Source organism: Chiloscyllium plagiosum, unplaced genomic scaffold, assembly GCF_037043375.1.
Source record: "Chiloscyllium plagiosum isolate Xiang-an unplaced genomic scaffold, Cpla_swu_hap1 HiC_scaffold_5, whole genome shotgun sequence".
NCBI classification, from domain to species: Eukaryota; Metazoa; Chordata; class Chondrichthyes; order Orectolobiformes; family Hemiscylliidae; genus Chiloscyllium; species Chiloscyllium plagiosum.
In genome coordinates this window covers 134247975-134271102 of record NW_028270143.1, presented here as the reverse complement: position 1 = coordinate 134271102, position 23128 = coordinate 134247975, and the positions used below count along the sequence as shown (strand labels likewise).

The 23128-nt window shown below is 48.2% G+C and overlaps 4 protein-coding genes across 5 annotated transcripts in view; 1 reads left to right on the top strand and 3 right to left on the bottom strand.

Annotated features, from left to right (window-relative positions):
- The window catches only part of LOC122550217 (uncharacterized), a 190673-nt gene that overhangs the window by 6945 nt on the left and 160600 nt on the right, over nucleotides 1–23128 (top strand). The window lies entirely within an intron of this gene.
- LOC148150037 (uncharacterized) overlaps nucleotides 1–23128 on the bottom strand; it is a 266280-nt gene that overhangs the window by 224992 nt on the left and 18160 nt on the right. The gene's annotated exons all lie outside the window — the stretch shown is intronic.
- LOC148150038 (uncharacterized) overlaps nucleotides 1–23128 on the bottom strand; it is a 137630-nt gene that overhangs the window by 96361 nt on the left and 18141 nt on the right. The window lies entirely within an intron of this gene.
- On the bottom strand, nucleotides 1672–4581 carry LOC148150039 (endogenous retrovirus group 3 member 1 Env polyprotein-like). Its single transcript, XM_087987706.1, has 2 exons — nucleotides 3263–4581; nucleotides 1672–2393 (listed from the first exon to the last, which is right to left on the bottom strand). Exons 1-2 carry the CDS (start codon nucleotides 3662–3664, stop codon nucleotides 1785–1787), a joined length of 1011 nt encoding a protein of 336 aa, XP_087843832.1. The 5' UTR covers nucleotides 3665–4581; the 3' UTR covers nucleotides 1672–1784.

Sequence of the window (23128 nt, the reverse complement as noted above, 5' to 3'; positions counted from 1 at the left end):
CCATAACAAAACGACGGTTGGAGGAAGAGCGCCTCATCTTCCGCCTAGGAACCCTCCAACCACAAGGGATGAACTCTGATTTCACCAGTTTCCTCATTTCCCCTCCCCCCACCCTGTCTCAGTCAAATCCATCAAATTCAGCACCGCCTTCCTAACCTGCAATCTTCTTCCCGACCTCTCCGCCCCCACCCCAGTCTGACCTATCACCCTCACCTTGACCTCTTTCCACCTATCACATTTCCGACGCCCCTCCCCCAAGTCCCTCCTCCCTAGCTTTTATCTTAGCCTGCTGGACCAACTTTCCTCATTCCTGAAGAAGGGCTAATGCCCGAAACGTCGATTCTCCTGTTCCCGAGATGCTGCCTGACCTGCTGCGCTTTTCCAGCAACACATTTCCATCTCCATATTTTGAAGACTCTATTTGGACTGTGTACAAGAAAGGACTCTGTTTTTTGGTAATTAACTGTATTGTGGTGTTCCCTGGGTCTATCACCTGCACTGTCTTGTGTGTCCCTGGGTCTGGCAGGCCTTACTGTGAGCTGGGAGGCTCATGGGTCGTCCTGAAAGCTGTCACCCCGAGAGTCGGAGGGTGGTAGGCCGTCCTGTGAACCTGAAGGTTGGTAGGCTGTCCTGAAAGCTGGAGGGTGGGTAGGCCACCCTGATGCCAGTCGCCCCGAGAGCCAGATGGTGGGTAGGCTGTTCTGAGCCTGTCGTCCCGAGAAGGGGCAATTGGGACTGGCTGTCCTAGAGGTGGTCAAAAGGTGTCAGAGCAGCCGAGAGCCAGCAGGCGCATAGGGGCAGGCTGAGATCCGGAAGGCTTGTGGGCTACCCTGCACGCTGTCATCCCAGGGAAGGGGACGGGCAGTCCCAGAGGTGGCCAGAAGGTGTGCCAGGATAGCCCACTGGCCGGACGGTGCATCGGGGTGGGTGAGAGCCCAATGGTACGTCAGGGCAGACCGAGAGCCAGAAGGCGGGTAGCCGTCCTCAGCGCTGTCACCCCGGGCAGGTACCGAGGCGGGCTGCCCCAGAGGTGGTCGAAAGGTGCTGAGGGTGGTTAGTGAAGCCGGAAGGTGGGTAGGCCGTCCTGACTGCTGTCACCCTGGGCGGGTACCGGGGCGAACTGGCTGAATTATTTAGTCAGTTTGTTAACTGGCATTCCTTTTAGTGAGGACTGATTGTTAAACTCCTGATACACATAATGTGTTTCAAGTGTAACTCAGTTCTCATTAGGGGATGTTGTTTCACCAGCAGGTTACAGCCTGTGATACTCTTTTCTAGAGGTGGTCGAAAGGTGGGTCAGGGCGGACTGAGAGCCGGAAGGTGGGTAGGGGCGGGCTGCCTTAGAGTGGTCGGAAGATGTGCCTGACCAAGATAAGCCCCCCCTTCCCTCAAGGGCCCGGGAAATCCTTGGTCTTTCGCAGCAACATCACTTTAAGTTCCCGTGTCACATGTTGTGGAACCACCACTGCCTGGAGTCGGGAATTATTTTTCCGAATTAAAAACTGAATACAGGGAGTTAGGCAGGGTAATACGAGAAGAAGAATCATGCCGCCCCCAACCACCAGCAACGCCGTGCGCCACCAGCTACCACCTAGGAGACCATCCCACCATCCGATGCCACTAAGAGGACGCCAAGATTGTACTGGCACATGGGCCAATCTCCGAATTTCATTGGAAATTTTCAAAACCGCTTTACCATTATCGTCAATTTCTAGACAGCAGTTTGTCAGGTTAAATTTCCCGCACACACCCCCCTCCGAGGCCAACAGATAATCCAAGGCAAGTCAGTTTTGATATATAGCAGCCCTCATCTGATCCTGCTGCTGAGCCAACAGCTCTAGGGCCAGGGCAGTCCGGTTAGTAATGACCTCTACGACTGCTTGGAGCCTGATAATTCGATTTAGCATATAGATAGGAGTACGATATCCCCATGATCCGTCCTGTGCCCAAGTAGCCGGCCCATAGTATTCAATAATCCGGGCCGGTGGCCACTCATCCCCCCAATCACCGACTTGGATATCCCTTGGCGACCTACGCAGGGAGTCAAAGAGTTTAACTCCCAAATCATCGCCTTCCTCCCGGGGTAGTAGGAAGAACGCAGGTCGTATTAGACCCAGGAAGCATACCCCAGCCCATCCCATGGGCAGTTTGGAGTATGCCTGATTACCGCATATCCAAAATAGGCCATCTGGAGCAGGCCCTCCCTGCCTCACAACGTCATCCCACAACTCCTTTACCCCAGGGACGCCCTCATAAGGACCAGGACCACTGCAATTCCAGTATTCGGATTGTTGACCCCGTGGCAGAGTCTGGACAGGATTATTCCAGCATTGATTCCCCTGACAACCACCGCTCCACACTCTTTTCATGCCATCGGAAGGGTCAGCACTGAGCTCGTAAGAGGAGGAATCAGAACGTAACCGAATGCAATTTTGATGATCTCGGTTTGCAATGTACCAAGCAATATTCTCAGGCCACCATACTCGCGTGGTTGCATCCAATATATTCTGACAGGGGCTAATCCCTACCTTCACGGTCCCCTCGCCTTCAATACAGAACTGGCCCTCAGGGCTGTTTGTCAGTCTCCACCCCTGGCTTTTTCTGTCGTTGTCACGAGTCCAAGTGGTTTGCAGCAATTCCCCTATGTCTAAGCTTTGACCAGTCCACGGCCATTGTTCCGACATATGCGGCCCCCCACAGACCCAGCAATTGCTAACATTTAAAACAGTGGCTATTCTAGAGGTGAGATCAATAAACAGGTTTTGTGTAACATCAGGGAGTTTAATCTGTCCTTCTACCTCTTCGTATACAGATGGCACTTTAGGGAGCACGACCGTTCCCTGTCGGTCTTGCTCTTTCCCCAACCCCCGATCAGGGATCTGTATCTTGGTCTCCTTGACTCTGTCAACCTGCTCCCTGAGCAACACGGAGGATAGGTCCCGCCTCCCAGTTTTGCTAATACACACCCAGCGGTCATTTATAGGGCATCCATGGATTTTGCCACCGTATCCTTTATTATATACCTGATAATAGGGTCTCCCATCCTCCCAACATTCATGGCGTGCACTCACATCGTAACACCTATCGTCCACATAGGAATGGGACACAAATGATCCCGAATAGATTCGAATCCCAAGTCTTACTGTAGTTCGACATTTGTCACATCTCCCCTCACCCTCCCCCACATACAGGAGTAAACTGATCAATATCCCCACCAATACAGTCCAAGTAGAGTTCATTATTGCTGTCTTTTCAGTTTTACCGACAACGGCTTGTCCCCTTGTTCGCATGTCCAGGTGCTTTCTTCTTCAGGCGGAACGGGCCCCTTTATCCTTGATGCGTGGACCCACCCTTTTTCTTTCGTTCGAACAGCTGCCTCAGTTGTTAACAGAACCAGGAACGGTCCTTCCCACCGCGGCTGGAGCTTTTCGGCCTTCCAGGTCTTAACAAGTATCCAATCTCCGGGCTCCACCTTATGCAGGAGGAAGTCGAGCGGCGGAGTCTGAGCCAGGAGACCTTTCCTTCGGAGTTCTGCAAAAGAACGGGATAAGGCCAGTAAATAGGTTCGGATAAATACATCCCCCCCCTTGTAGAGTGGGACATCCATCAACCTTACTCCAATACGGTAATCCGAAGAGCATTTCATAGGGGGAAACCCCGACATCTCGGCGAGGTGCCGTACGTATCCTCATTAGGGCAATGGGCAGACACTTTGGCCAGGGTAACTTAGTTTCTAACATCAGCTTAGTCAATTGGGTCTTGAGCGTGCCATTCATTCTCTCAACTCGACCCGAACTCTGAGGATGCCAGGGTGTGTGGAATTTCCATTGGATGCCCAGGGCATTACAGATCAAATGGTGTAGCTTAGAAATAAAATGCGTCCCGCAATCGGAGTCAATAGATTCCATTATGCCATATCTCGGGATTATGTTCTCTAACAACAGTCGGGCCACGGTTGGTGCATCGTCTTTGGCAGTTGGGAAAGCCTCTACCCAGTGAGTGAAATGGTCTACTATTACTAGCAGATATTTCCATCTCTGTACTGGGGGTAATTCTGTAAAGTCAACTTGGATCCTCTGAAATGGCCTAATCGCTAGGGGCTGACCACCAGCTGGCATAGAACGCATGGTTTTCTGATTAATACGCCGGCAAGTGGGGCATCCGACTACCTCTTGTTGGGCTAATGTGTATATCCCCCTGCATACATAGTCTCTCAGGATTGTGTCACACATGGCTTGCACCCCCCAGTGGGTCTGATGGTGTAATCGGTGCAGAATACCCCGGGTGATCTGTTTGTTCAGTACTTGTCTCCCATCAGGAACCGTCCACTTCCCGTTAGTATCTAGCCGGGCACCCAATTGATCCATTTTATCAATCTCCCCCTGGGTGAAGATGGGTTGTTTAGCGAGGCCCTCCCTCAACGGTATTAACGTTAACAATTGGACGGATTTTTCGACCGCTGCCCGCTTGGCTTCCTCGTCTGCCAGCCGGTTTCCCACCGCTTCCGGTGTCGACCCCTTCTGGTGACCGGGTACATGGACTACTGCAAGTTCCGTAGGTAACGCCAGGGCTTCCAACGTTAGGCTGATCATTTGTTCGTGAGCTAATTCCTTTCCCCGGGAAGTTATCAATCCTCGCTCTTTCCAGATTTTCCCGAAAGTATGAACGACTCCGTATGCATACTTTGAGTCAGTATATATGGTCCCCACTTTCCCTTCCAACAGCTTCAGGGTCCTCTGGAGGGCGTACAACTCACAGGATTGGGCTGACCACTTCCCGGGCAACTGAGATCTTTTGCAAAATTGAGATCGTTCCCGGTCATCAAAATCGTCTCATACTTCAGGATGCGAGAGTCTGTTAACCAGCGGTGAGCCTTCTGAGCCAGTATGGCACTAACCGAATGTGGGGAGTATACTGTGATCCTTCCTCCAAAGGTAAGTTTTCGGGCCTCTTCTACTAACATTGCCGTAGCTGCCACTGCCTGGATACAGGTCGGCCATCCACATGACACAGGGTCTAACATTTTTGACAAAAATGCAACCGGCTGACGTTTCCCTGCCCGCAGCTGAGTGAGCACACCCTGGGCAATTCCGCCGGCGCTATTAACATATAACTGGAACGGTTCCTTCAGGGTGGGTAAAGCCAATACCGGAGCTCGAATCAGTTTATTTTTAATAATATTAAATCGCTGCTCCTCCTCATCTGACCGGTCCACCTTTTGTCCTTCTTGTCCCAGTTTGTCGTACAAAAATTTTACTAAAGTGGTGTAACTTTCAATCCATATCCGGCAATACCCTACTAGTCCCAGGAATTGTCTGACTTCCTTCTTCGTCCTGGGTATTGGCATACCCGTAATTTCTGATATTCGTTCTGGCGTGATACGGCGGTGCCCCTTACTGACTTGATGGCCCAGATATCTTACTTCTCGCTCCACAAACTGGAGTTTTGTCCTGGAGACGCGTAGACCCTGTTTCCCCAGGAAGTTCAACAGGGCAACGGTGTCTGCTCGTACCTCCTCGTCTCTTGGTCCTGAGAGTAAGAGATCATCGACATATTGGAGCAATTGATTCTCCGCGTTACACTGAAATCCTTCTAAGATCTGCTCCAGTATTTGTCCAAACAAATTGGGTGACTCCGTGAATCCCTGCGGCAAGACCGTCCATCTTAACTGTCGCTTTCGTCCTGTAAAGGGATTCTCCCATTCAAAGGCAAAAAGGTTCCGACTTTCTTCGTCAAGGGGGCAACTCCAAAAAGCATCCTTCAGATCTATTACGCTGAACCATTCATGTTCGGGGGGAATTTTACTCATTAACGTGTAGGGATTAGGTACCACCGGGTATCTAGCCTGGACTACTTCATTCAACCCCCGCAGGTCTTGCACCAGCCTATATGTCCCGTCCGGCTTCCTCACAGGGAGTATTGGAGTATTGAAAGGGGACATGCATTCCTCCAGTAGTCCATCTGTGATTAATCTTTCTATCACAGGTTGTAACCCCTCCCGTCCTTCCATAGCAATCGGGTATTGTTTCCTTCTTACCGGGCCTCTTCCTGGTAACATGGTGATTTGGAGAGGTTTGATGTTTAGACCCCCTCTATTCCCCTCTCGGTACCAAACTTCCGGGTCTATTTGTTGATCATCATCTTCGGTGAGGGCGAACAACCTTACCACCATTTCCCCGTTACTTGGTACCGTTCCGATCCCTAGTTTGACCTGCAAGTCTCTTCCTAACAAATTAAATCCCGCCGATGGCAGTAGAAGGAGGTCTCGTTTAGTAGTTCTGTTTTCATATCCAATTTCCACGTCCTCCACCACTGGGACTTGTAATTTCTGTCCTCCAATTCCAGATACCCCCATAACTTTTCCTCCTGCTCGGGTGCCGGGGGGTATTTGGATTATACTTGATCTTTCGGCTCCTGAGTCCACCATAAATGTGATCTCCGATCCTTGGGGCCCTACTTTCAAGTTTACCAGGGGTTCCTGTCGATAGTCCTTTTGCCCCAAGGGTAGGAACCCCCGACCTCCCTAATCTTCCTCCATCAGGGCGTACGACCTCACCTCCCGCTTGTAGCGGGAGCACTCTCGTTTAAAATGTCCCTCTTCATTACAATAGTAACATCTGAGTGTCCTCTTCGTTTCCCTGTCGCGGTCTCGCGTTCCTCCACTCTTCCTTTGTTCCGGCCATGGTTCTCTTTTCCTCTGCTCTTGCCACGACTCTCCCCTTTCCTGTTTCTGCCACGGCTCTCCCTTTTCCTTTCTTCCAGCTGTCATTTGTTGCACCGTTTGCATCATTATCTTTGTCGCCTTCCTTTGCTTCTCATCGTCCCTTCTCACAAACACCTTTTGCGCCTCTCGTAGTAATTCACTTAAAGATTTACTATCCCAATCATCCATTTTCTCTAACTTCTTTCGTATGTCCGGCCAGGCCTTTGATACAAACTCTACCCGTATGAGTTGTTGCCCCACGTCCGTCTCAGGGTCCACCCCAGCAAACTGCTGCACATTCTTCCTAATCCTGTCTAGGAAGTCCGTAGGGGTTTCCTCCGGGTTTTGATGATTACCAAAGGCCTTGGTAAAATTGTGCCCCTTTGGGGCTGCGTGTCTTATTCCTTTTATCCAATATTCCCGCATGTCTCTCATGTTGCGCCGTCCTCCCTCCGTGTTCTTATCCCACTCGGGGTCGGTGAGGGGAAACTTCTGCTCCCCTCCTTCTCCCCCCTCTCTCTCCCAGACCAAGAGCGCAGCTTGTCGTATCATCTGACGCTCCTGGCTAGAGAACAATGTTTTCATGATGGAACACATCTCTTCCCACGTGTAAGTATTCGGACCCAGGAACTGATCCAATTGTTCAGCAAGTCCCATGGGGTCCTCTAGTAGACCCTTCATCTCCCTCCTGAAATTCCGTACTTCAGTACTCGTCAAGGGAACGTTCACATATCCCGTCCTTCCTTCCTCGCCCCCCATGGGCACTTCCCGGAGTGGATTCATTCTTGCAATCGAGACAGGGTTTTGTCTGTGACCCTTTTCAGCTTGAGATCTGGTCTGTACCCCTGAGGTAGTTTGTGATTCCTCCCCATCTTCTTCCTCTTCCCCTGAATCGTCGTCACCCGAAGGAACATTCTGTGGGGCAGACGGGGTCACGTAGGGCGGCGGTAAGTGATCTAAAGGGTCCCATTCTTTCTGCCCTTTCGAGTCTTTATTAGTTACCTGCATTTGACAAGATATCGTAACCGGCAGCCAACAAAGAGCATAATCACTTTCTTCCAGATTAACATCAGGTTTTGAATTGACATATAAAATGAGGGCTTGCCGGACCCAGTCTTCGTCAGTACCGAATCTAGGCCACCACACTGAGTCGCCCTGAATAGGTTTCTGGGACCACTTTTGACAGTATTTTACCATCTTCCTTTTAGATTTTCCCTTTCTTCCAGCCTGATCCCAATTATTTAGCATTCTCCCTAACGGACTATCGTCAGGTACCCCGGGGTATGTGTCATTGTCCCTGTTTAAGCCTACCTTTCCCTTAATCACCTTAGATCCCTTATTTCCCATTTCCGAGGACTTCGTATTTTTCCCGTGATAATCTATCACAATGTAGCCAATTCCCGGACCTTCAGTCCCGTGATCGCCCAGGTTCCTTTGCAGGCACCCCCGGTCTTTGGATTCCTGTGTCCTACGTCTCTGTGACACAAATCACAGGCACCCCGTAGGTACACGTTCCTCCTCAAACACGGTCTCTGCAAAATCCCTCACAGGCGAGCCCCGGTCTCCAGATTCCTGAGTCCCACGTCTCTGTAGAAAAAATCCACAGGCACCCCGTAGGTACCCAGTCCTCCGGAAACACGGTCCCCGCAAGTTTTTTCTTACCTGGGTTCGGTGCACCGAAATTACTCGATCGTTAACCGTCCCCACTGCCTCGGGTACACCCCTCCTTTGTTTTCCTGAGCCTCCCGGATATCACTCGCTCAAACCGCGCGGGGCGACAAGCAAGGAATCAGGGACTGCTGAACTCAGCAGGGTGCACCTTCTCCGATATCCTTCCTCAACTCCCCTTGCGGCCGGAGTGTTGATCCCGGACGAGCCCCCAAGTTGTTAGAAACGAAAATCGCTTCTCAATAATCGCTCTAGACAAATTCAGGAAAACAAAGTTTTATTAACAAGTCAAGTCTGCAGAGTCGGGCACCCTTAAAGAAAAGGCACGCTGAGGCTTACAAAGTCTCCATTATTTATAGGACAAGTCCCTCCTCTCCTTGGCTCCAACAAGCCATGAGGTTCACATTCTTAAAAACATCATTATTTTTATCACAAAGTCTGCAACAAAAGGCTCCAGAGTCTCCAAAGTTTGTTGTTTTTCTCACCCTGTAGTCTTATCAGTCAAAAGCTTTAATCTCGAAACAGATGTCTCAAGTCGCACTCCCATCCTGGAGTCTTATCAGCGAAGGACTCATCCTTCTCTGCTGTGTGAATGGCTTCATTAATCAAGAGCCTGCATGCTTTTACTATAGCTCACAAATTGTCAGCATTCTGCACAATTTAAACTACTCTACTTTTGAGTATATAAAATGGTTCTTAGAAAAGAAACAAAGGTTTTGTCTTTTATTATAGATCAGTCTGTGGTCCAGGCACATCTTAAAGTTTAAACCGAAATTACCTCTCACAAAAATGTGTTGCTGGAAAAGCGCAGCAGGTCAGGCAGCATCCAAGGAGCAGGAGAATCGAAGTTTCGGGCATAAGCCCTTCTTCAAAGTAGGGTTTATGCCTGAAACATTGATTTTCCTGCTCCTTGGATGCTGCCTGACCTGCTGCGCTTTTCCAGCAACACATTTTTCAGCTCTGATCTGCAGTCCTCACTTTCTCCTATTTGAGGTTTGTCCTCATCTCCCTGTCAACTGGTTGAACGGCATGGTTTGGGGCCTGGCCATGCTGCTCCTCTCCTTGTAAAATTGCTGTTGTATACAGCTGTAAATGTTAACTGTTTTTTGTAAATTTGTTTTATAAAACTTGTTTAATAAAATATTATAAACAGCCGATTCAGAGTCGTCTCAGTTTAGTGGGCTGACTCAGTGCTGGCTGGGCCACAGTCAGTGTGTTATGATTGGTTTCTGCTAACCCTTTTTTTTTGGAGGGAGGGGGAAACCTGACTCCTGATTCCTGAGCTGGTTGAATTATCTAGCCAGTTTAAGTAGTATTCCTTCAGTAAGGACTGATTTCTAAACTCCTGATGCACACAATGTGACTCAGTTCTCAGGATTGTTGTTTACTGGCTGGTTATTAGCCTGTGTTACTCTTCTCTCCTTGTCCTTTTCTCAAAAGTAAAATGTTAATTTTGTGGTAGGGCTAAGCCCTTGGACTCTAGTTTTCTTTATTTTTTGTATGTGTCTTTGCTTTTTTGGTGTTTGGACTGAGCCCTTTTGAAGAAATTACAACCTTCCAGATGAGCTGTTCCTGTGGGGAGGCCCAGCCCTGGGACTTGGCCTCTGAAGATTGAACACCTGTGTGTGTGCTGGGAGGTGGGCACTTGCTGTATCCTGGAGTTTGGGAGAAGACCTTGCCTTCAGGAGTGGACCAAACCCCTGAGGGTTAACTGCACCTTTACAATATACTGTGTTCCTGTGAGTGGGCCTGGTTCTCTAAGGATGGGCCAGGACTCCATGGAGACTGAACACTAGTGTGCTTAGGGGTGTGCATTTGCTGTCTGTGAGAGTGGACTCTGCCCATGGTTGTGGACCCTGTTGTTTTAGCGGTGGACCCTTCAGTTTGGAATGAACTCCATTTCTGACAATGCACCTCGTAAACTGGAGTGGACTCTGTGTTCCTGGGAATGGACTCTATATTGTGAAGACTCTCTCTATATTTGGGCTCTGTGTACCAGAAAGGACTCCTTTTTTCCCATAATTAACTCTAACTCTAACTCTATCATGCTGTTTGTTGGGTCTATCACCTGCACTGTCTTGTGTGTCCCTGGGTCTGGCAGGTCTTACCGTGAGGTGGGAGGCTCATGGGTCGTCCTGAAAGCTGTCACCCCAAGAGTCGGAGGGTGGTAGGCCAACCTGTGAACCTGAAGGTTGGTAGGCTGTCCTGAAAGCTGGAGGGTGGGTAGGCCACCCTGATGCCAGTCACCCTGAGAGCCAAAAGGTAGGTAGGCCGTTCTGAGTGCTATCGTCCCGCGAAGGGCTAATCGGGACGGGCTGTCCTAGAGGTGGTCGGAAGGTGTCAGAGCAGCCGAGACCCAGAAAGCATGTAGGGGTGGGCTGCGATCCGGAAAGCTTGTGGGCTGCCCTGCACGCTGTCGTCCCTGGGGAAAGGGTCGGGCTGTGTCAGGGCAGTCCACTGGCCGGACGGTGCATCGGGGTGGGTGAGAGCCCAATGGTATGTAGGGGCAGACCAAGAGACAGAAGGCGGGTAGCTGTCCTCAGTACTGTCACCCTGGGCGGGTACTGGGATGGGCTGTCCTAGAGGTGGTCGAAAGGTGTGTCAGGGCGGACCGAGAACTGGGAGGGGCATGGGGTGAACAGAGCTGGAAGGTGCGTAGGGGTGGGCTGCCTTGGAGTGGTTGGAAGGTGGGAGGGACAGGGGCTTGCTGGGTCTGTTTTGTATGCACTTTTTAATTATGTAATTGGATTATCTTTATGTATAAATGTCATTGTTGCTGTCTTGTAATGTTTGAAACTGGGATTTGAGGTTTGTCCTCTTTTCACTGTAAACTGGTTGAACGGGAGGGTTTGGGGCCTGGCTTTGCTGCTCCCTTCCCTTGTAAAATTGCTCTTTGTATACAACTGTAAATGCTAACTGTTTATTGAAAACTTCTGTAATTTATTTTAATAAAATTAAAAAAAAACAGGAGATTCAGAGTCTTCTCAATTTAGGGAACTGACTCTGTGCTGGCTGGGCCACAGTCAGTGTGTTACTGTTGGTTTCTGTGGGGTTTTTTTGGGAGGGAAAAACCTGATTCCTGAACTGGCTGAATTATTTAGCCAGTGGTATCCCTTTAGTGAGGACGAGATTTCTAAACTCCTGATGCATACAATGTATTTCAGGTGGCACTCCGTTCTCATTAGGGGATTGTTGTTTCACTGGCTGGTTGCAGCCTCTGTGTTACTCTTTTCTCTCTTTGACCTTTTCTCAAAAGTAAAAAAAAATGTTGGTTTTTTTTGTGGCAGGGCTTAGCCCTTGGACTCTAGGTTTTTTTTTGGTATGTGTCTTCACTGTTTTTGGTGTTTGGACTGAGCCCTTGTGAGAAATTACAACCTTCCAGATGAGCTGTTCCTGTGGGGAGGCCGAGCCCTGGGACTGGGCCTCTGAAGGTTGAACACCTGTGTGTGCGCTGGGAGGTGGGCACTTGCTGTATCCTGGAGTTTGGGAGAATAACTTTGTCAGGAGTGGACCAAACCCCTGAGTTAACAGCACCTTTACAATGTACTGTGTTCCTGTGAGTGGGCCAGGTTCTCCAAGTATGGGCCAGGACTCCATGGGGATTGAATATCTGTGTGCTTTGGGATGTGCATTCGGGAGTGGACTCTGCCCTCGGTTGTGGACTCTGTTTTTAGCAATGGACTCTGCAGTTTGGAGTGGACTCCATTTCTGACCATGCACTTTGTATACTGGAGTGGACTCTGTTCCTGGGAATGGACTCTACATTTTGAAGAAAAATGTCTGTGCCAATGGACTCTGTACAAGAAAGGGCTCTGTTTGTTGGTAATTGACTCTGTCATGTGGTTTGTTGAGGTAATCACCTGCACTGTCTTGTGTCCCCGGGTCTGGCAGGCCTTACTGTGAGCTGGGAGGCTCATGGGTTGTCCTGAAAGCTGTCGCCCTGAGAGCCGGAGGGTGGGTAGGCCGTCCTGTGAACTTGAAGGTTGGTAGGCTGTCCCGAGAAGGGGGTAATCGGGACGGGCTGTCCTAGTGGTGGTTGGAAGGTGTCAGAATGGCTGAGAGCCAGGAGGCTTGTCGGCTGCCCTGTGTGCTGTCGTCCCAGGGAAAGGGGATGGGCTGTCTTAGAGGTGGTCAGACGGTGTGCCAGGGCAGTCCATGGGCCTGATGGCGCATCGGGGTGGGTGAGAGCCCAATGGTACGTAGGGGCAGACCGAGAGCCCGAAGACAGTTCGGCCGCCCTCAGCACTGTACTGGGGCAGGTTGTCCTAGAGGTGGTCGGAAGGTGCGCCAAGGCGGACAGAGAACTGGAAGTGGCATGAAATGGACCGAGAGCTGGAAGGTGTGTGGGGCAGGCTGCCTTAGAATGGCTGGAAGGTGAGAAGGATGGGGGGCTTGCTGGGTTTTTGAGGGTCTGAAATGTATGCACTTTCTTATATAATTGGACTGTCTTGTATGTACATATGTCATTGTTACTGTTTTGTAATGATTGAAACTGGGATTTGAGGTTCCTCATTTCCCTGAAAACTGGTAGTATGGTAGGGTTCGGGACCTGGCTTTGCTGCTGCTCTCCCTTGTAAAATTGCTGTTTCTCTGTATACAGCTGTTACTGTTAACTGTTCTGTAAACTGTGAATTGTTTAATAAAATATAAACAGGAGTGTCAGAAGTTCTGTTCACTGTGGGACCAGGCTCTGAGCAAGCTGGACAAGATTCTATTGCTGTGTGTATGTGAATGAAGGATGGGTCGGTGATGGGATACCGGCCGCGAGTTATTTCTGTGATGTTAATCTGAAGGAAAATCTTCAGGACAGGTTCAGCATCATACAGGGGATGTTGCTGATTGCAAAACACTTAGTTATAGAGTCATAGAGATGTACAGCATGGAAACAGACCCTTCGGTCCAACCCGTCCATGCTGACCAGATATCCCAACCCAATCAAGTCCCACCTGCCAGCATCCAGCCCATAACCCCCTAAACCCTTCCTATTCATACACCCATCCAAATGCCTCTTAAATGTTGCAATTGTACCAGCCTCCACCACTTCCTCTGGCAGCTCATTCCATACACGTACCACCCTCGGAGTGAAAAAGTTACCCCTTTGGTCTCTTTTATGTTTCCCATCTCACCCTAAACCTATGCCCCCTAGCTTCGGACTCCCCCAACCCTGGGAAAAGACTTTGTCAATTTTTCTGATCCATGTGCCTCATGATTTTATAAATCACTAATAGGTCACCCCTCAGCCTCCAATGCTTCAGGGAAAACAGCTCCAGCCTGTTCAGCCTCTCCCTATTGCTCAAATCCTCCAACCATGGCAATATCCTTGTAAATCTTTTCTGAACCTTTTCAAGTTTCGCAACAACATTACCGATAGGAAGGAGACCAGAATTACACGCAATATTCCAACAGTGGCCGAACCAATGTCCTGTACAGCTGTAACATGACCTCCCAACTCCTGTAATCAATACTCTGACCGATAAAGGAAAGCAGACCAAACGCTGCCTTCACTATCCTATCTACCTGTGACTCTACTTTCAAGGAGCTATGAACCTGCACTCCAAGGTCTCTTTGTTCAGCAACACTCTCTGGGACCTTACCATTAAGTGTATAAATCCTGCTAAGATTTGCTTTCCCAAAATGCAGCACCTCGCACTTATCTGAATTAAACTCCATCTGTCACTTCTCAGCCCATTGGCCCATCTAGACCAGATCCTGTTGTAATCTGAGGTAACCCTCTTCGCTGTCCACTACACCTCCAATTTTGGTGTCATCTGCAAACTTACGAACTGTACCTCTTATGCTCACATCCAAATCATTTATGTAACTGACAAAGTAGAGGGTCCAGCACTGATCCTTGTGGCACTCCACTGGTCACAGGCCTCCAGTCTGAAAAACAACTCTCCACCACCACCCTCTATCTTCTACCTTTGAGCCAGTTCTGTATCCAAATGGCTAGTTCTCCCTGTATTCCGTGAGATCTAACCTTGCTAATCAGTCTCCCATGGGGAACCTTGTCGAACGTCTTACTGAAATCCATATAGATCGCATCTACTGCTCTACCCTCATCAATCTTCTTTGAGTTTTTTGAAGAAGAAACAACCAAGTTTGAGACATGATTTCCCACGCACAAAGCCATGTTGACTATCCCGAATCAGTCCTTGCCTTTCCAAATACATGTACATCCTGTCCCTCAGGATTCTCTCCAACAACTTGCCCACCACCGAGGTCAGGCTCACTGGTCTATAGTTCGCTGACTTGTCCTTACCGCCCCTCTTAAACAGTGGCACCACTTTAGCCAACTTCCAGTCTTCCGGTACCTCACCTGTAACTCTCGATGATACAAATATCTCAGCAAGAGGCTCAGCAATCACTTCTCTAGCTTCCCACAGAGTTCTCGGGTACACCTGATCAGGTCCTGGGGATTTATCCATCTTTAACCATTTCAAGACATCCAGCACTTCCTCCTCTGTCATCTGGACATTTTGCAAGATGTCACCATCTATTTCCCTTCAGTCTACATCTTCCATAGCCTTTTCCACAGTAAATACTGATGCAAAATATTCACTTAGTATCTCCCCCATTTTCACTGGCTCCACACACAGGCCACCTTGCTGATCTTTGAGGGGTCCTATTCTCTCCCTAGTTACCCTTTTGTCTTTAATATATTTGTAAAAACCCTTTGGATTCTCCTTAATTCTATTTGCCAAAGCTATCTCATGTCCCAGTTTTGCCCTGCTGATTTCCCTCTTAAGTATACTCCTACTTTCTTTTATACTCTTCTAAGGATTCACTCGATCTCTCCTGTCTATACCTGACATATTCTTCGTTCTTTTTCTTAACCAAACCCTCAATTTCTCTCGTCATCCAGCATTCCCTATACCTACCAGCCTTCCCTTTCACCCTAACAGTAATATACTTTCTCTGGACTCTCGTTATCTCATTTCTGAAGGCTTCCCATTTTCCAGCCGTCCCTTTACCTGCGAACATCTGCCTCCAATCAGCTTTTGAAAGTTCTTGCCTAATACCGTCAAAATTGGTCTTTCTCCAATTTAGAACTTCAACTTTTATATCTGGTGTATCCTTTTCCATCACTATTTTAAAACTAATTGAATTATGGTCGCTGGCCCCAAAGTGCTCCCCCACTGACACCTCAGTCACCTGCCCTGCCTTATTTCCCAAGAGTAGGTCAAGTTTTGCACCTTCTCTAGTAGGTACATCCACATACTGAATCAGAAATTGTCATGTACATACTTAACAAATTCCTCTCCATCTAAACCTTTAACACTATGACCGGCCCAGTCGATGTTTGGAAAGTTAAAATCCTCTACCATAACCACCCTATTATTCTTACAGATAGCTGAGCTCTCCTTACAAGTTTGTTTCTCAATTTCCCTCTGACTATTGGGAAGTCTATAATACAATCCCAATAAGGTGATCATCCCTTTCTTATTTCTCAGTTCCACCCAAATAACTTCACTGGATGTATTTCTGGGAATATCCTCCCTCAGCACAGCTGTAATGCTATCCCTTATCAAAAATGCCACTCCCCCTCCTCTCTTGCCTCCCTTTCTATCCTTCCTATAGCATTTGTATCCTGGAACATTAAGCTGCCAGTCCTGCCCATCCCTGAGCCACATTTCTGTAATTGCTATGATATCCCAGTCCCATGTTCCTTACCATGCCCTGAGTTCATCTGCCTTCCCTGTTAGGCCCCTTGCATTGAAATAACTGCAATTTAATTTGCTAATCCTACCTTGTCCCTGCCTGCCCTGACTGTTTGACTCACTTCTGTTCTCAGCTGTACCCGTCTCAGATCAATCTCTTTCCTCACTATCTCCCTGGGTCCCACCCCCCCCACCTTACTAGTTTAAATCCTCCCAAGCAGCTCTAGCAAATTTCCCTGCCAGTATATTCGTCCCCTTCCAATTTAGGTGCAATCCATCTCCCTTGTACAGGTCACTTCTACCCCAAAAGAGATTCCAATGATCCAAAAATGTGAATCCTTCTCCCATACACCAGCTCCTCAGCCATGCATTCATCTGCTCTATCCTCCTATTCCTGCCCTCACTAGCTCGTAGCGCTGGGAGTAATCCAGATATTACTACCCTTGAGGACCTCCTTTTTGAATTTCTACTTAACTCTCTGTATTCTCTTTTCCAGAATCTCAACCTATTCCCTTTCAATGTCGTAGGTTCCAATGTGGATAATGACCTCCTGCTGGCCCCTCTCCCCCGTGAGAACATTCTGCACTCTCTGAGACATCCTTGATCCTGGCACCAGGGAAACAACACACCATTCTGCTTTTTCTCTACTGGCCACAGGAACATCTGTCTGTACCTCAGACTACAGAATCCCCTAACACAATAGATCTCTTGGAAGCCGACATACCCCTCGTTACATTAGAGCCAGTCTCAATACCAGAAACTTGGCTGTTTGTGCTATGTTCCCCTGAGAATCCATCACCTCCTACATTTTCCAAAACAGCATACCTGTTTGAAATGGGTATATCCACAAAATATTCCTGCTCTAGCTGCCTACCTGTCTTACCCTTCCTGGATTTAACCCATTTATGTGACTGTATCTGAGAGTATGGTTTACATTAACCTGGAGGTGATAAAAGGAGGAAATAATTAACCTGTAATTATTGAAAAGGGTGAAGGATAGATTAGAGCACAAACTAAGAGCAGGTTGGGGGGAGCGGAAGTTGAGTGAGTGAGGCTCCTGACATTGAGAAGCCCCATATGGAGACTGGTAATTAGTAGTGTTCCACAGGTCTAGTCTTAGATCCTCAGTTTGTAGTGATATGATCTGGAAGGAAATTTGGGTGGTCTGATTCATCCATTTGCAGATGACATGAAGATTGATTGAATTGCTGATACTGCTGACAACTGTGAAATGATACAACACGGTATAGATTCATTGGTGACTTGGGCACAGAAATGGCAGGTGGAGTTTAACCCAGACAAATGTGAGGTGATGCATTTTAAAGGATCAAATTTAGATGTGAATTATATTGTAAATGGCAGAACATTTGGAACATTAACTCACGGAGGAATCTGGGCGTGCAGGACCACAGTTTCCTATAAGTGGTAACACAGGTGGCCAAGGTGATGAAGAAGCCATAGGTCATGCTTGTCTTCATTGACTAGGCATGGAGTACAAGACTTGGCGAACCATGTTGCCGTGAGAAAAACCCTTATTGGGCTGCGTTTAGAGTATTGTAAGACCATAAACACACAGGAGCAGAAATTAGGCCATTCAGCCCATCGTGTCTGCTCTGCCATTCAATCATGACTGATATGTTTCTCAACCCCATTCTCCTGCTTTCTTCCCTTAAACCTTAATCACCTTGACAATCAAGAACCTGTTTATCTCCATCTTAAGTATACACAATGATCTGGCCTCCACAGCCTTCTGTGGCAATGAATTCTATAGGTTCGCCACTCTGTGGCTGAAGAAGTTTCTCCTTATCTCTGTCTTCCCTTACTCTCGGTTGTATGCTGTCTGCTACCAATGGAAATATCTTCTCAACATCCACTCTGTCCAGGCCATTCGGTGTTCTGTAAGTTTCAATTAGATCACCCCCCACCTTCCTGCTAAACTCCATCGACTATAGGCAGAGTCCTCATATGTTAAGATTTTCATTACTGGGACCATTGGAGTAAACCTCCTCTGAACCCGCTCCAGGGCCAGTTACATCCTTCCTGAGATACTGGGCTCAAACTGCACAGAATACTCCAAATGTGGTCTGACCAGAGTCGTATAGAGCCTCAGATGTATATCCCTGCTTTTACATTCAAATCCTTTCAAAATAAAAGCCATCATAGCATTTGCCTTCCGAAAACTGACTCATCCTCAGTTTACCTTGTGAAAATCCTGGTCTAGAACTCTCAAGTCCCTTTGCACTACAGATTTCTGAATTTTCTCCCCATTTAGAAAATAGTCCATGCCTCTATTCTTCCTACCAAAGTGCATCACCTCACACTTTCCCACGTTGTCCTCCATCTGCCACTTCCTTGCCCACTCTCCTGAACCGTCCAAATCCTTCTGCCGCCTCCTCAATGCTACCTGTCCCTCTATCGTTTTATCATTGTGAAGGGAAAGGGTGACCAGCCTGAAGTCATGGTCCACATTGGTACCAACAACATAAATAGAGAGAGAGATAGGGATGTAAGGCAGGATTTCTGGGAGCTAGGGTGGAAGCTGAGAGTGAGAACAAACAGTTGTTATCTCTGGATTGTTACCCATGCCACATGATACTGAGGCAAAGAACAGGGAGAGATATCAGCTGAACATGTGGCTGCAGGGATGGTGCAGGAGGGAGGGTTTCAGGGTTATAGATAATTGGGGCTCATTCTGGAGATGGTCTTCACTTGAACCAAAGGGGTACTAACACCCTGGGTGGGAAGTTTGCTAGTGCTATTCAGTTGGAGGGTAGGAACCTGTGTTGTAGTTCCAGTACACAGGAGGATGAGAGTAGGGCAGGCACGGACAGGATTTCACGGTCACAGGAGTGTGCTGGCAGACAGCAAGCTGGTTTGAAGTTTGTCTACTTCAATGCCAGAAGTATCCGGAAGAAGATAGGTGAGCTTGCAACATAGATAGGTAGCTGGGACTTTGATGTTGTGGACATTTCAGAGACGTGGATAGAGCAAGTCAGGAATGGATGTTGCAGGTTCAAGAGTTTGCATCTTAAGATCAGGGAAGGTGTGGCCTTGTTAGTCAAGGATGGTTTAATGGTGGCTGAAAGAACTTTTTGCTGAGGACTCCTCCACTGAGGTGGTATGGGCTGACGGTTGAAACAGGAGTGGTCACATTGCTGGGAGAGTTTTTTAAATAGGCCTCTGCAGAATTCCAGGGAGGAGGAGGAGAGGATTGGCAAAGAGATTCTGGGCAGGAGTGAAAGGAACAGGGTGGTCATTATGGGGGACTTTAACTTCCCCAATATTGACTGGAAACGCGATAACTCTAATACGTTGGATGGATCAGTTTTTGTTCAATGTGTTTAGGATGGTTTTCTGACACAGTATGTCGAAGGGCCGACAAGAGGGGAGGCCACACTGGATCTGGTGCTTGGTAATGATAGGCCTGGTATTTGATTTAGTGATAGGTGAGCACTTTGGAGAGAGTGACCGTAGTTCGGTTACTTTTAGTTTAGCGATGGAAAGGGATAGGTACACACCGCAGGACAAGAGTTATAGATGGGGGAAGGACAATTATAATGTGATTAGGCAAGACTTGGGATGCATAGAATGGGGCAGCAAAATGCAGGGGCTGGAAACAATGGAAATGTGGTTTAAGGAACAGATATTGTATATCTTTGATAGGTATGTCCCTGTCAGGCAGGGTGGAAGTGATAAGCTAAGGGAACCGTGATTTGCTAAAAACGTTGCACCTCTTGTTAAGCGGAAGAGGGAAGCTTATGTGACATTGAGGCATGATGGTTAAGATGAGGCGATGGAGACTTGCAGATTAGCGAGGAAGGATTTAAAGAGTTAAGAGCAAAGAGGTCTCGAGCAGTCTTTAACAGGTAAAATAAAGGAGGACTCTCAAGTTTTCTATCTGTATGTGAGGAATAAAAGGATGACTAGGGTAGGAATCGGGCCAGTCAAAGACAGAAGTGGGAAGTTGTGTGTGGACCCTGTGGAGATCAGAGAGTTGCTAAATGAATATTTCTCATTGGTTTTCACTCAGGAAAAGGAGACTACTGTAGAGGAGAAGAATGAGATATGGGCTATTAGACTAGAAAGGATTGTGGTTAGCAACTAGGTGTTATCAATTCTAGAAGGTGTGAAAATAGATAGGTCCGCTGGGTCGGATGAGATTTTTCCGAGAATTCTGTGAGAAGCTAGGGAGGAGATGGTGGAGCCTTTGGCCTTGATCTTTGAGTCGTCATTGTCTACAGGTTTAGTACCACGGACTGAAGGATTGCAACTGTTGTGCCTCTGTTCAAGGAGGGAAGTAGAGGTTAACCAGGTAATTATAGACTAGTGAGCCTTTCACTGTTGTAGGAAGTTTTGGAAAATAATACGAGAGGATTTGTAATCATCTAGCAGGTAACAATTTGATTGGAAATAGTCAACATGGATTCATCAAGGGCTGGTAGTGTCTCTCAAACCTCATTGAGTTTTTTGAGAAGGTGACCAAGATGAGGGTAGGGTGGTTGACTTTGTGTACATGGACTTTAGCAAAGCCTTAAGGTGCCACATGGAAGACTACTAGAGAAAGTGTGGAGGCATGGGATTGAGGGTGATTTAGTAGTTTGGATTAGAAACTGGATTTCTGAAAGAAGGCAGCGAGTGGTATTTGAAAAATATTCAACCTGGAGTCCGGTTACTAGTGGTGTGCCACAAGGATCTGTTTTGGGACCACTGCTGTTTGTCATTTTTATAAACTACTTAGATGCAGGCATAGGTGGATGGGAAAGAAGGAGGAAGAGAGGAGACCTGATCGAGGTACAAAATAATGAGGAATAGATAGAGTCAATAGCCAGAGACTTTTCCCCAGGGCAGAATTGACTGATACGAGAAGTCATAGTTTGAAGATATTAGGAGGAAGGTATAAAGGAGACATCAGAGGTAGGTTCTTTACGCAGAGAATTATGAATGCATGGAATGCATTCCCAGTTGAGGTGGTAGAAGCGAAGTTATTAGGGACATTCATGCGACTGCTGGACATGCACATGGATAGCAGCGAGTTGAGGGGTATGTAGGTTAAGTTACTATATTTTACATAAGGATTAAGTCTCGGCACAACATCGTGGGCCGAAGGGCCTGTTCTGTGCTGTACTTTTCTTTGTTTTATGACGTTACCTGGTCTGAAGCAAAGGTCTTATGAGGAAAGGCTGAGAGACTTGGGTCTGTTCTCATTGGAGAGAAGAAGGCTAAGAGGGGATTTAATGGAGACATACAAGATGATCAGAGGATTAGGTAGGGTGGACAGCGAGAATGATGACATCTGCTTGTACGAGGGGACATAGCTACAAATTGAGAGGTGATAGATTTAAGACCGATGTCAGACACCGGTTATTCATTCAGAGTGGTAAGGGCATGGAGTGCCCTACCTGTCAATGTAGTTAATTCGGCCACATTAGGGACATTTAAACAGTCCTTAGATAAGCACATGGATGCTGGGATGATGTAGGGTGACGGGACTTACATTCTATAAGGTGCTAATGCCACCAGACCCCCCTCAAAACTACCCACTGACACAGCGCTGCTCTTAACACTGGAGGGTCTCTTAGATTATGTTCAAGCCCTTAGTTGAAGGAACACTTTAAACCATGATTTGGGAAAAGCTGCACTGCCCACACTACAGCAGGAACCACTTCACCCATTTAAACCTGGGGCCTTTGTAATGACACAGTCACTGCTGAATGATTCTCTCTCCCCGAGACGGAAAGGCCCATACCTGGTCTTGCTCACTACCAGGACAGCTCTCCAGCTCCAAGGGACACTGGAATGGACACACCCGACCCAGTGCAAGAGGGATCCAACTCCACAGAGGGATGACCGAGCTGGACATGATGCAGCTCCGGACACTATGGAGGGATCCAGTTGATCGCTGCAACTATTGGGATATTACCCTCCGTCTGACCTGCACATCACTATGGATTGGTGACAGGGGCCACAGAACGGGGCACTTAATTCACCGCCCATGAGCTGCAGTCGAACACGTTCCTTCACATGACCCATATATATACTCAGAGGGTGAACCAGACCAGCTGCTGAGTCTGTGGTCAAAGCCTTGCCCATTCCCACGGGGACATTCCTCTAGCCACAGTCCCTTTTAACATCACAGAGATGGCAGAATGGCTGGACCCAGACAGGTCACCCTGAGGTCACAATGCTCAGTCTGCCAACCAAACCGGCCATTCACATAACTAATAGCTCAGACCGCTGGAAATCCGCAGAGTACTACCTTGACAAATTGACGAGGTGGTCCTCCCCAGCCCATAACATCTCACATGAACCCCCAGCATTGATCATCACTGATACCACTGGACAGGACCGCCCATAGGGAATATCTGCTTGACAAGAAGCCAGCCATCTGCCTGGGAGGTTGGAGCTGATGCCCCAAATCCCTGCTCCTGACCTCCGCAATGCACCGGCCCGTGGCAGAGGGCAGCATTGTGAATTGCACCCCCCCCCCCCACAACGAACAAGTTTGCCCACAATTCCAGTTTCACTACCATCAGGACAGGAGACCAAACCTACCACCTGAAAACATACAACGGCACTTATTTTGTCTGCAGCCAGAAGGCATACCCTTGGCTGGGCTGCCATTGTTAGGGACTGGGAGCTGTTTCATCGGGTACGTGGGACCACTCACTTATCATTCCCAGTCCTCTCCCCTCCAGAAGCTTATTACCTGCAGCAAACACACCCTATTAGTGCCCACTTACCCAACCCTGGCTTGGCTCATGGGGCACAGCCCTGCTACACGGTCTGATATCCCTTATTTTTGTTCTTGTGGGTATTGTAGCCCTGGTGATGGCCTTCTGTATGTGCTGCTCCCGGTTGTGTACAGCATCGTTACCCTCCTGCCCCCCCCCCACCACCCCACACCAAACGTCTATTCTCCTGCTCCTCGGATGCTGCTTGGCCTGCTGTGTTTTTCCAGCACCACATTTTTCAACCCCCCCACTCTGACATCTCCACTCTGATACAGCGTCCGCTCTGTCAGATTCAGACACCAACGACTCCCTCTCCAACACGAGATTAGAGTGGTGGAGTGGTATATGGCACAGCATTTTAGGCA